Source organism: Panicum virgatum, chromosome 1K (genome assembly GCF_016808335.1).
Source record: "Panicum virgatum strain AP13 chromosome 1K, P.virgatum_v5, whole genome shotgun sequence".
In the NCBI taxonomy this organism is placed as follows: Eukaryota; Viridiplantae; Streptophyta; class Magnoliopsida; order Poales; family Poaceae; genus Panicum; species Panicum virgatum.
In genome coordinates this window covers 30,281,207-30,294,954 of record NC_053136.1, presented here as the reverse complement: position 1 = coordinate 30,294,954, position 13,748 = coordinate 30,281,207, and the positions used below count along the sequence as shown (strand labels likewise).

Below are 13,748 nucleotides of genomic sequence, written 5' to 3'. Positions count from 1 at the left end.
CATGATACGAATCTTACACATATGTGCCTTGTTGTTGCTTTGAGCTTCATCAAACTTTGTGACCCTAGTTAGATGTCTTTCATACTTGTTCGATCAAGATCACGCGCACTCCACTAGCTAAACTTCTACACTGGAAGTTAGCTATGCCATTCCATCCATCCACAAAATAAAACTCCATGTTGAATGATCTCTCTATTTAGTATCTCTCAAATGAGGCATGGGCTATATAAAAAAAGAGAGAGAAAAGATGGCATGCCCAAGAAGCATGACCCCCAAAAAAAGAGGGATACATGAAGATCCCAGTGTTGAAAAAAAATTGGACACATGAAGGTCCAAGAAAAAAAAGGGGAATATATATATTAATATAGCCATGCCCTCATGTTATCCAAATAAAAGGGAGAGAGATCCATAAAAGGAGTATTCCATTTCCACCATCCACCTTCCACATATGTGCACGATCTTGATCAGCTTGTTTGATTTGTCATCTCCATGGATCCGTTGTTTGATTTTGCAATATATGTGACACAAGTGCATGCTTCCTTTTCCCTACCTTGAACTCCACATAATCCATCTTTAGAAGTAGGGTGAAATGAGGTTTGGTGAGGATATATATACACAATGAGCGACATGAGAGATCATATGGAGAAGTAAAGCTATGGTTGGTTTTTGCAAAAATATTTCCAAAACCCCAGTCATATAGCAGGAAAGTGGAGGAGACTGAAGTCAATACCGTTCCGCTCTTCAACTTCCCAAATATTCATGGTAGACACATCCAAATTCACAGGCAAAGGTAAGGCCTAGAATAGTCTGTATACAGGTGTCGTATCAAGTGAAGTCAGGTCCACCTTGGTTCTTGCCTTTACTCGAGGACGAGCAAAGAACTAAGTGCGGGGGATCTTGTTGATGGCCACTAACGACCCATTTTGACCGTCAACTATCGTGCAAAAGTCGAGAATCGGAAGGAATAAATGTTAGCATAGGATGATTATTTAACGAATTCCATAGATGCTGGTCTGAGAATGTGTGCAGGTGAATTTGGGCTAAAACTACATGTAACATGCATATTATCCAAGACATAAATTCCTGGGTCAAGCACACGCAAGCCCAAGGGACAAACAGGCCCACTTGGCAGCCACACAAGAGGAAGAGAACCAGCCCATGCGCAATGCCACGTCAGCAATCTGAGGCAAACTCCTCTTGATGAATCAGACGCATTCAAGAGGATCTACGGGCCCACCAGAACTACCAAACTGACTTAAGACAGGCCCTTACCCATATACATGCCATGGGGGCCCACCTAGCAGTCTTCTGACCAAATACCGGGGCAAACGGAGCCAGCCCACGGTCGGCCGACCTACAAGGTCGCCCGACCTGGTGGTGGCGGCCCACGGGCCCCACCGACTCTCTGTGACACGTGGCGTCTCATGATTGGTCCCCAAAGGCGGTTTGACTTCATTCCCGGGGTGGCTCTCTCCTATAAATACAAGGGGAGGGCGTGAGAATTAGAACACACACACAACACACCACCCTGTCAACTCACCTTCTCCTTTGGAGCTTGAGGCCTTCATCCTAGATGCTTAGGTAGACTAGGAGGTGTAGAAGAAGAGGAGGAGAGTGAGGAGGAGTCGGGGGAAGTGCCGGGTCTGTCGGCACTCTTCTCCGCTTGTACCTCGACGGATGCTTATTCGGTTGTAAGTGTTCGAGACTTTCTTTGTTTGTTTATTTAGAATTAGAGTTTAGATCGCAAGTTATCATCTCTGCCTTATATTAGTTGATGTGTATGCTAGCGAGTAGCATTTGATCTTAGCTTAAGACCCCCGATAGAAATGGATGGTCTTGGCCAAGGCTAAGGTTAGTAGTGAAAAGCGTAGACGTAGTGTCTAGGCTGGACTATACCACTCAGTTGTCTGATAGTCGCACGGTTTGTAGAGGTAGCCGGCAGGTGGTGACAGTACTGTTCGAGCCCTAGTAATCCTCCACGTTCGGATATTGGATAGAGCATCATATTGGAGCTATCGGCTTGTATAAGGCGGTCGATACCTTTAGCTCGAAGTATAACGGCGACGTGATCTATTCTTCTAAGCATAGATTCTAGAATATAAAGTCATCTCTTCTGTCTTCTCCACACCGGCGTGTGTGTCCTTGGATGAGCCTGAACCCGTAGATAGCGTACTCACGTTCCTCTATGGATACGATACCCTGGAATACTTTTGGGTGAAAACTACAGCAGTATCCGTGCGCTTGCGGATTTTATTCGTGACGTTGCAAAATACCAACATTTATATAATTTTTTTAAATAAAACGTGTGATAAAACTTGAGGTTAAAAAATCAAATAATTTTTAATTTATTTTGGAACCAAGGGAGTGCACGCGGCCCTCGTGGAACTGACGTGGAATTTAAGAAAGTTTCCCCTTCTTGATGCGGGGATGACCCTGCCTACTTTTGCCTTCTCGTGACTGGTCCCGATCGGACGGACGAGAGCTTCTTTTTTTTTTGGAAAGTGGGCTTCAGAGAAATACTATTATGGGAGCGGGTTTCGCTAAATTGTCATTATGAAACGATCGACATCCGTTGGATATGGGAGGGGGTTTCGCCAAATTGCCATTACGAAACGATCTACATCCGCTGGAATGCCATCCGAGTACTTTTTCATACTTTCTTTCTCTATTGCCCCTACTCTTTGTTTTCTTTCACGCGGACGGAACGGGACACAGCAGAACGGATCGAACGCTGCTCGCTCGTCCGCTCCAACCGCACGCGCCTAGCCCGCCGACGGCGAGCGCCCGCGGCCGACCGGCCTCCCACGCCGGGCTCGCCTGCCGTCGAGGGCCGCCTCCCGCGGCGAGGCTGCCGCGCACGCCGAGGCTCGGCTCGCGGTAGGGAGCAGTAGCACGAGGGCGGCGTGCGCGGCCGCGACGAAGGCCGTGAGGTGGGTGGCCTCGAGGACCAGGCAGGCGACGTGCGGGAGCCTGCGCAGCGAAGGGTTCTTCACCTGCTCCAGCCATGGTGTCCAGCACGGTCATGGAGTCCACGCCGGCCATGGAGGCCATGAAGCCAGGAAGAACATAGTGGCACATACAAATCGGAGCGAGCGCTGGACGTGATGGCGGCCAGGTGCGAGCGCTCGCGTGGGCGGGCAGGAGCGAACGTGGGGACGCGGGCTCGGCATGGGGGCACGGGCTCGGCGTGGGGAGCGCGCTCGCCGAGTGCCGGCGCCGCGCGGAGAAGACGAGCGAGGAGCGAGAGCAGGCCTGGCCATTCGGGTTACCTGAAAATTTCGGGTCGGGTTTTTCGGATTTTGAAAATTAGAATCCCAAATTTGTTGAAAATAAATTAAACCCGATATTTCGGGTACCCGATAATTTCGGGTTCGGGTAACCCGTACTACCCGACTTACTTTTTGGTGTGGTTCTAATCTCGTAGCTCAAGAAGACCCAGGAGAAATCGAAAAGGACAAGAACAGGAAGAAGTGTTACTGAATGAAAGAAACAAACTCTCTGTTCCTGAATTTATCTACTCTATCTAGTGCTAGTAAAGAAAGAAAGCTTGGATCAGCTTGAATGGCCGGAGAAGCTCGCCTGCACACAGGACACAGCAAAGCCTGCACCTGCTTGCAGCGCCGCCGGACGCCGAAAGCCAACATGGAAGACGAGCCTCTGCTTGCAGCGTGCAGCCGAGTTCTTGAGGAAGCCGAGGTCGCCGGGGATAAGGAGAGGGGCCTCGTCGGGAAGAAGGGGCCTCGCCGTTCGCCGCCTCGGTCGCTGGGAAGAAGACGGCTGCACGCTCGGATGCAGGCGCAGGCGCACGTGGAGGGCGCTACTGGTGGCAGCGGGCGGTGGCGCGGTGGGCGGCTGGGGCTGGCGTGGGGGGCGGCGCGGGGTCTGGTGTCCGGGGGGTGGTTGGGGCCGTTGGAGCGGCGGCGCGGCGCGGGGATCTGGTCTGCGATCTGGGGGTGGGGGTGCGGCGTGGGGGTCAGCAGTCTAGGGTTATGGGCTTGGTGTTGGTGGTGGGCTGGGCTGGCAACTAAAACATATTTGAACTAATGGGCTGGCTTATTTTTCGGATAAATCGGGTATTTCGGGTACCGTGGCCCAAAACCCGAATTACCCGTATTAATTTCGGGTACCGTGGGCTGGAACCCGTATTAGGGTTCGAGTTTTTGGGCTCTGGTTTTTCGGGTTCGGGCTCGGATTTTTCGGATTCGGACTTCGGGTTTCGGGTTTTTTGCCCAGCCATAAGCGAGAGCGCTCGATCTGTTCTAGCACTCTTTTGTTCCGTCCGCATGAAAGAAAACAAAGGGGCAAGGGCAATACATGAAAGAAAGTGTCAAAAAATCCTCGGATGGCATTCTAGCGGGTGGAGATTATTTCATAATGGCAACCTGACGAAACCCTCTTCCACGATGGCATTTCTCCGAAGCCCACTTCTCACGATGGTCTAAATCCAAAAAGCTCAACGAACGATGGTTGCCACAGGCCAGGGCCATCTCTCTCTTGGGAAAGAATAGATCGCGCTCTCTGGTACGGTCGCCGGTTACCGGATCAACCAGCCCCAACGGGACAGTTATGGCACGAGAAAGGGGAGCCGTTGGGATAAAATCTCCGAATTAGAGGAATTTATCGGTTACAAACTTCCGTTTCTCTCAACGCTGCGTGCGTAGATCGCACTCTATGCTAGAGTGACGGAGCCAATTGGCGGCCAAAAATCAGGGCGTGCCGGCAAATCTGGAGGCCGTGTGCGAAACTATAAATTGGGCCCAATGCCCAGCGAAATCTGAAAAGCAAAAGTACAAACGTCGCGACTCGCATCGTGCCTGGCGAGCGGTGACGGCGGAAGCAGAAATGATCACGTGGCGGTCTGCGGATTGGACCGAAAGACAACGATCGAGCGGCACGTTTCCGCGGCGATAATCCCTCACAGCCACGCCTTGTCCTGAGGGCAGGTCTGCGCCTGCCGTCTTCCGCATCAGGCCTTGCTGCACCGTCGCCACACAACCTCCCCGATCGAGTGGCCGTGGCCTCCCTAGAAGGTCTTACGCTTGACCTGTGCTCCGTCGTGCTATTGTGTTCTCAACTTCTCATCTGATGTGATTTGCTTCATTTGCTGGATCGGTGATGTTAGCCCTGCTGCTGCTGATCGATGCCAGTGCTGCTGCTGCATCCACTTCAGTTGTTTGATGAATAATTGATCATAAGTTCATGCGGCCAAAATTTAATTTTGGGATGAATTATTATGTTTCTAACTCTTCAAGACAAGCAAGAAATTTATAAGTCTTTTTAAAAAGAATATATTAATGAGAGTACAAAGTTTATAAAGTTTATAACATGCTAGTAGAAAGTTTCTAATTTAGAATGCAAAATTCAGTGTTTATTTTAGTAAAATATTTTTGACTAGCTATATTAATGATCCTGAATTCAAAATGCAAAGTTATTGAATTTAGTATTAAATTTTTTATTTATGTAGAAAAATTTATGTACAAAGTTCTAAATCTGTTTGTAAAAGATTTTAAATATCAATGTATAAAGTTTCATATCTAGTAGTACAGATTTAAAATTTTAATTATAAAAAGTTCTTGAATTATGTGTACAAAGTTTTGGACTTTGGAGTAGAAAGTTTGAAAATGTGCAAGTAGAAAGTTTTTGAATTTGTAGTGTGAGGTTTGAATTAAACCTTTGGATTCGGGAGTACAAATTTTAAAATGGACTATTAGTAGGTTTTTGAATTCGGGTTGCAAAGTTTGGAGTTCTGCAAGTCAACACTAAGCATGCAAACCATGAAGGCATCATATTTCTTAATTGCCTCTTCACATGCTACAATAAGACTAGTCTTAGTGGGGAGTGTCGTCGCATAATTATCAAGACTGAAAACTTGGTAACTGTGCCGGACGGGGTGTCATCACCGTGACACTCCTCTTTGATCCCATGACACTCCCCTCCTCTCTCCTCTCATAAATGACTCTTCCATGTCAGCAAACTTGCTGATATAACCTAACATTTAATGCTCATGACACTCCTATTGAGATTGACCTAACGAATACATATACCATGCTATGATGTGTCTTTTTTGTTGAAGTCAAAATTTCATAAGATATTTTTTATTTTTAAAGTCTTTTAGTGGATAATATTTTTTATTATTTTTTCTTTTACCTTCGTATGTACGTGGAAGCAATCCCCGCCCATTTTTTTTTACCTCGCATACCGCAGCCTTGAAACGGAAAATTAAAGAAAAAGAATGAAGGTGGAGCAGGACAGAATCGGACCAAACCAAACCTACCACGTACATGATACATGTGGAGGAAAGCTAGTGCATCGTGGAACCAGATTCCTACAAAACAAACAAGAGCAGCTCAGCAGGGAAACCAGATTCCTACAAAACAAACAAGACAGCTCAGCAGGGAAAAGGGAGCTGGAGGAGGAAAGCGACATGTCATGCGTTGAAATGCTCGCGCGCTAGCAGCACCAAGCAAGGATCGCGCGCAGGTAGCCTGTAGCAGCGAACGCTATCACCAATCATAGCAGAGCGACAAAACCGTAAACAATGCACAAACCGACCATTTATATTAATTGCTGGTCTCCTGTGGTAATATGTACTACTCCCTGTGATGCTGCTTAGGCCACCTCCAATGGTTGAGACAACTTATTACTTATCTCTTGCGCACAGTAAAAAGGTCTCGGCACAGTAATATGGGAATTGGTGCTGTGAGGGGAGGCGGCATCGGTACCTGAGCGAGCTAGCGCTCTGCCCCGCGCTAGCGCGAACTGTTCATCTATTAAAAATATTCTATGAGCCAGGTAACAGTGCCCGTTGGAGGAGGCCTTACAATCAACTTAGGCCCTGTTTACAATCAACTTAGACCGATCTTTACGTGTAAACTCCGTAAACGCAAAAAAAACATCACATCAAATGTTTTGACACATATATGGAGTAGTAAATGAAGTCTATTTATAAAACTTTTTGCATGAATAGACTGTACATCGCGAGACGAATTTAATAAACCTACTTAATCTATGATTGCAACATTAATGCTACAGTAATCATACGCTAATTATGAATTAATCATGAATTAATTAGCATCATTAGATTCGTCTCGCGATTTACAACCTATCTGTGCAAAAAGTTTTGTAAATAGACTTCATTTAGTACTTTAAATTAGCAAGATTCCTTTGCAAAATTTTTACACGTAAACAACTAAACACGGCATTACATACGCAGTCCACTCACGCTTAAATCCCCCCTTCAATTACCGTGTTCGGCAGGCTGGAGCTGGAATGCTGTGAGGGAAAAATACTATTGGATAGGCTGGAGCCAGAGGCTGGAATGCCGTGAGAGAAAATTTATGTAGCGCTGGAGGCTACAAGACCAGCCAAACGCAGTGAATTTGACCATGAAATTTTATATATAGATGATGTAATCTGAGAATCACATTCATGATTTTTTTCAGAATTTTTTAAAGCTTTGTTTAGTAGGTTTGCACGAATTTGTACGAGATCCTTGGTTTGCACTAGATATGTTCTCTTATAACAAACACTGTACGTATGCTGTATGCATAGTGGTCATGCTAACCTGAAGGTCAGAGCTTCAGCTGACCCATCTCTCTCCTGTCACTCCTCGTGTCCTGGTACGGATCTTCCCTCCGCAGCGTGGAGCTTGCTTCCTCGGCTTCCGTGCACCCCGGCCTCTCCGTCAGGAACTGCTCCCAGAACTTGTCGTTCGCCACAACAGGGGGAGCTGCAGCTTCTTCGTGTGGAGGGGGAGCTTGCTGGCTGTCCCCATGTGGCGGCACCGTCGGGTCCACTACTGCAGTGGCTGAGTCGCCTGAAACCTTGTGCTGCGTATCACCCTGGCGTGTGCCGATGCCGTCGTCTTCCTCCATGGTGGCTGTAGTGGTCGCCTCCGCTGGGCTGTCCTCCTCTTCCATAGCGTTCACATTCGCGTCGGAGGTTTGGCTTCTGTTGACGTCCATGGAGCACGACGCGAGGGTGAGGTTGAGGTGGCACGGCAGGAGCCCGTCGTTGTTCGCGGCTGCGGCGAAGCTCACGCTCTGCCCTTTCGAGGGGCAGATGGATGTCCCAGTGTCAGAGAGCTCCATCATCTGTGGAACTAGCGGGAGGCACTCCACGCCCGGTCTCTCGCAATTTGGATGCTTCCCGTGAGGACTCCCGTTATCTTCGTGCGAGCTTTGGGTGAGGTTGCTCTCGGTCATCGCAGGACAGAGCCCCAGCTTCAGCTTGTCGGAGAAGTGCTGGTTCAAAGCGTTGCCCATTTCTTGCCTGGAGGTGCTGCTGTGGTCATCATAAAAGCTACTGGTAGTTTCAGCGGCCTCGGCGCTGCATTCCAACCCAGGTAGCCTTCGCTTCTTGTGAAATGCGTCTGCGAAGATCGGGGAGGTCTCTGCCATCTTAGCGAGCTTGCTGACAAACTGAGGGTTCTTGCTAGCCTGCTGCAGGAAGCTGAGCATCTTGACCTGCCGTTGCTCCATGTCGAGCACCCGCTGCTCAAGATATTCAATCTGGCTCACGGCCCCCGACTGCTGCTCATTGAACTTCCAGAGGTCAGCCTGAAGGGCAGCTTTCTCCTGTGAAAGCCGGTCAATCTCATCCTCAAATAATGCACGCTCATTGTCAGGCAGGGCACCAGGTTGATGGCTGTGGCTGTGGATGGGCTTTCGCCTGTGGATATTCTTCAGCAGGTGCTGCTGTCCCTTGACAAAGTACTCATTAGCAAATTCCCAGCGCTCCGGGTCAATTTTGCGAAATCCCTGCAACATCGACACTTCTTAGTGGATTTCCATTAGTTTAGTGGAATCAAACAGTAATATTATTTCATTGGGATGCAACTAAATAAAAAGGGCGGCCTGGTGCAAGTGGTAGTGCTTGCCGCCTGTGAACCGAGAGGTCACAGGTTCGAGCGGTGACCTCTACACATTGCACGGTGTGTGGGAAAGACCTCCCGCTAATAACCTCCCCCAGACCCCGCACTGGGTACGTCCTTTTTTATTGGGATGCAACTAAATAACAAAAAGTGAAGTTTTTGTCGATAGAAATAATATTGTTACAGGTCAACAAGAATCCCACTGCATAAAAGCAAGCAAGCACCCCACAATAGCATGTAATAACGATGTGATCAAAGTTTTACAAGGATTGCAACAAGCAACCAAAAGAGTTAGAAGAAAAATATTAGTAAAGAAATGTTTGCAGTCCCACAAGAAGAGAAAAAAATGACAGTTTTCTGCAGTAACCTCTATACTTAGAAGACTACTAATTTGCTCAAGTCTATACAGCCCATTCAACAGGCCAGCAAATGCATGTTCAAACAAGGTTTCGAATCCCAGCATTAAACACAGGGAACATGGAATCCTGGGAGGATATCTAGAGCAGAAAATAGCAGCGGAAGTATAGCAATTATTTCTTCCTTTTTGCTTTTGAACCATTTTCCCAAGATAATTTTTGCTTCAAGAACAAAAGAAAATGACAGGTCTCCTGAATTTCACAAAGATTGGACCTGTAACCTGCTAGTTATTAGCAGTCTCACAGCTCCATCAAGGTCTAGAAATTGCTGAAACCAAACATAAAACCCCCGATGTCACATAGATATAGCCACTTATTTATCACTGCTAAGAACAAATCTTTCCTTTCACATCCTCAAAGGAATTCAGGAGCCCCAAAAAATAGCTTGGGCTCATATACCACAGAGGTGTGAATTACATTCCTAAATTAACAATAGAATTAACAACAAATTGGATGCTGGAACCTAGGATTTAAATGCAAATATGCAATTACTAAACTTAACTACAATTTACATTGATCGAAAAAGAAATTCAAAAGTGGAATTATTAAATGAACTTGGTCGAGAAATACTCAACAGATCCGTGGATTTTCCTTGGATTTCAGATCGCCAACATCAAGCTTGATCCATTCCAGGAGACCACAGGAGCCGAAGTCTGAATCTTAAAAACCTAACTATTACAGCTGCATTCACAAACTAGGTAATTTTTATGTTTTTAATATCTTAGATTACTCATGCCACAAGGCTCCCTCATTCATCTCAAATAATGAGCACAGCAATCAGCACCAGAATTAAGTCAAATTCAGATATTGCAAAAGGTCTGAAAAACAGAATGATTATCCGCAAATACAGGTGAATGCCAAATCAAGTCGCATAGACATTGTTAGTGGGGTAGAGGAACCAGTAGCCCTATTTCTAAATAAGAGGGAGGGCTAGAGGACCCAGTAAGCCACTGGTTCCTCTACCTTTGGGCTGTCGGTTAAGATCCATGCAATGAGTCATATCCACTAAACCTCAAATGGGGTAGAGGAACCAGTGGCCGTATTTATACATAAGAGGGACGAAGGGTTTACTATCCACACTTACACATAAACACAAGATTTCACTACTCAAACCAATCTTATTAGCAATACCTACACCCAGAAAGAAAATTTCAATTTGCTGAATGTTTGATTTAGTAATTCTAGAAGGTATGACATAGTGCATTTTCATTATGCATGAGAATGTATTAGGCCTAAGTTTGACCTTGACCTTCCCAATTGCTTACACAAACAAAATTACTATTTAGAGAGGGTGTTAACAAAATTTTCACTACCATAGCAAGTTTGGACTATTTTGGAAAAAAAATGCTCTTGTTATTGTTGAAACTTGAAAGGTGAATATTGAGGTTACAAATCAAGCTTACAGATTGCTAGAGAACACTATTTACTGCATTGTGGACACTATACTACACATCCACCGATCCTAAGTAGTACATATAAATTAAAGAGCTCTTTTATACTAGTCCCAGTGACCCAGTTCCACTAGTTCTGAACTAGTATTGAAATTGTAAGCCTAGAACAAATATCAGCAATGCCAACACGGTAAGGCGAGGCGAGGCGATGGGCCACCGCTCGGACGCCTAGGCGGTTAAGGCGCGAGGCGAGGCGACGCCTTAATTACTTCCTTGATTAGACTTTAACCTAGCAGATTTAGATAGTCACCTGTAAAAGAAAAGAAAAAGGAGAGAACTAGTGGGCCTAAAGGTGAAAAGAAGCCCATTAAATCAGCCCAACTCCCCACTACTTATCCTAACCCTAACCTCTACCGGTTCCCATCCCCACATCTTCCTCCTCCCCGACTCCTCCAGCCGCATCGCCGCCGCCAGCCCGCCTCTGCCTCCTCACCCGCTGCCGCCGCCCTCCTCCACCTCCGCTGCTGCCCACCCCTGCCTCCTCCACCTCCGCGGGCAGACGGCGAGCGGCCGAGCACGGCGCGGCTCAGGCACTGAGCTCGCTGGTGCCTGGTGCCAGGCGGCCGCATCGGCGTGCGCCGGCGCGACCACGGTCAGGCGGCAGCCGGCGGACCGGCGGGTGGCGGCTGCGACTCGGCGAGCGCCGGGCGGACGGCGGGCGGCGGCTGCGGCTCGGCGAGCGCCGGGCGGACGGTGAGCGCGGCTGCAGAGCGCCGGGCGGACGGCGGCAAGGCGAGGAATGGAAAAGCGACGCGGACGCCCAGGTTTTTTTCCCGCCTGGATGCCTAGGCGTCGCCTAGGCGACGCCTTGAAAACAGAGAATGCCAAATTAGAGTTCCACCCCAACAGTTAGGATAGACCATGACACTAGTTCCTTGCCAATGCAACCATGAGAATTGGAAGTCAGTCCAATTATGCTTCCTGAATGTGATGGGCTCTAATTCTTAGCCCCAAGCTCCATTGAAACAACAGCACAAGGCGACACAAACCCATAATGGCGTTTGGACTTCGGAGAACATGTTGACTGTAACGATGCCGTTGGGGAAGCAACGGGTTACCCGCACCCATGCCCACATATTATCCATCCCCAATTTATCCATTCCCAAATGAATGGGCAATTACCCAATGGGCATAGATAATCCATATCCAGAGCAGCATTCGCACGTACGGCTATCTAAATGCAGCTGATCATGCAACTAGCTTCTGCTTCCCCTAGCTCGCGTCGACTCGTTGCTGGAAGCGCAAAGGCTTGTGCAGTAGTGCGAGCAGCTGAGACTCGACTTCCGCGACAAGGTCGTTAGGGTGTCCGGCTCTAGACCCCGCATAAAGGTCTTGAGTTCGTTGAGAACGAACCAGAGTGCTGAGCACAGAGACCTCCATTCCGCGAACTCTAGCGCCGCCGCGTCCACGAATGTCGGCGCCGCCGCCGTCCATGAACACCTGAGCTGAGCACGGGGACCTCCATTCGCGAACTCCTGTGCCGCCATCCATGAACACTTGAGCGCTGAGCACTGGGACCTTCCAATCGTGAACTCCAGCGCCGCCATGTCCGCGAAGGCCGCCGCCGCCACCGTTCAGGAACTTCGATCGGCGGCGCCGCCGCGGCCACCAGACGAGGAAAGGTGCATGAAAACTGGTACTGTGATGGCAGATGCATGGCGTGCTCCACCTTCCGTCGGTCATATGACGATGGCAGCCGGCGGCGACATTAATGCCGCGGAGAACAGCACTCGCTGCGATGGCAGCTACGCTTACTGCGTATAAACTTACGGGCATGGATAAAATGGATAATATCCACATATACCTACCCATACCCAAGTTTAAATGGGTAAACCCATACTCTACCCAAATATAATGGGTATGGATTTGGGTATGGACACTGGATACCCAACGGCATCTAGATGTTGACTCCCATCGTGACTTAATTTTCAGTTTCAGCCCAATTATTTTGGCACAATTCGAAGTTTCCAACCAATCAATCTACATGAAAACAAAAACCAACATACGATAGATTCTAACAATTCGCCAAAACAGCACAAACATTTCGGCACCTAGGATCAGAAGTACCCTGAGCACAAACCTGGACGCCAAATTCCCAAACGAAACAGCGCGAAACCCATGTTAACTCCACCTAGGCGATCCCCCGCACCTGCGCAACCTTAACGCCCAAATTTCCACCACCCCAACCGCAGCAACGCACCAGATCCCCAACCCCCGAGCAGCGCGACGATATTCATGTGCAGAACAGGGCAGGGGGGGAAATCAAGGTGGGCCGATCGTTACGCACGTAGGTGTTGAGCTGGCGGATGAAGCTGGAGAAGTTGCTGTGCTTGAAGTAGGTGGGCAGCATCCGGGCCGCGAACTCGGGCGGGTTCCAGACCACGAAGCTCCCGTCAGAGGCGTCGCTCCACGACACCACCGCGTCGCTGGACGGGTCGTCCACCATCTCGTACGTCTTCAGCAGGAACGGCGCCGGTCCGCCGCCGCCGCCGCCGCCGGACCCGCGGGCGCCGGCGACCTCCATGACACAGCGATTCGGCAGCGCGTGGTGGTGCTGTTGCGCGGCGAGAGAGAGGGGAGTTTGGTAGGGGAGGGCCGGAGGGACAAGGCGAAGTCTCTTGGTCGTTGCGGGTTGGAATGGGTTTTGGTTTGGTTTAATTTCTCACAAATCTTTCTCGTTCTTTTTTTTCACATTCTTTGTTGTTTAGGATGGAAATTTGCGCTAAGTTCTAGAAGGGTCCCTAGTGAAGTCAAAAACAGTGAGTGAGACCGTGAGAGTCAGCACTTCAATTGGACTTTGGGTGCACGATGCAAGCCGGCGCTAGTTTACGGATAATTTTAGGTCCTGTTTAGGGCTTGTTTAGTTCGTGAAATTTTTTAGATTTCGGTGCTGTAGTATTTTTATTGTTATTTGACAATTAATATTTAATTGTGGACTAATTAGGTTTAAAAGATTTGTCTCGTCATTTACAGTTAGTTATTTTTTCAACTGTATTTAATGCTCCATGT

At 48.3% G+C, this 13,748-nt stretch overlaps 1 protein-coding gene across 4 annotated transcripts; it reads right to left on the bottom strand.

Annotated features, from left to right (window-relative positions):
• Window positions 1-4,798: 4,798 nt before the first annotated feature.
• On the bottom strand, window positions 4,799-13,374 carry LOC120702304 (heat stress transcription factor A-5-like). 4 transcript variants are annotated; one of them, XR_005686340.1, is made up of 4 exons: window positions 13,027-13,374; window positions 7,565-8,759; window positions 6,275-6,325; window positions 4,799-5,164 (listed from the first exon to the last, which is right to left on the bottom strand). XR_005686340.1 is itself a non-coding variant. In XM_039986034.1 (3 exons), exons 1-2 carry the CDS (start codon window positions 13,261-13,263, stop codon window positions 7,572-7,574), a joined length of 1,425 nt encoding a protein of 474 aa, XP_039841968.1. In that variant the 5' UTR covers window positions 13,264-13,374; the 3' UTR covers window positions 6,157-6,325; window positions 7,565-7,571. The 4 variants fall into 4 exon arrangements, 2 of the variants coding, with proteins under 2 accessions (XP_039841968.1, XP_039841960.1); XR_005686341.1 differs by having other exon boundaries at window positions 4,801-5,164; window positions 6,282-6,325; XM_039986034.1 differs by lacking the exon at window positions 4,799-5,164 and having other exon boundaries at window positions 6,157-6,325.
• Between the last annotated feature and the right edge of the window lie 374 nt (window positions 13,375-13,748).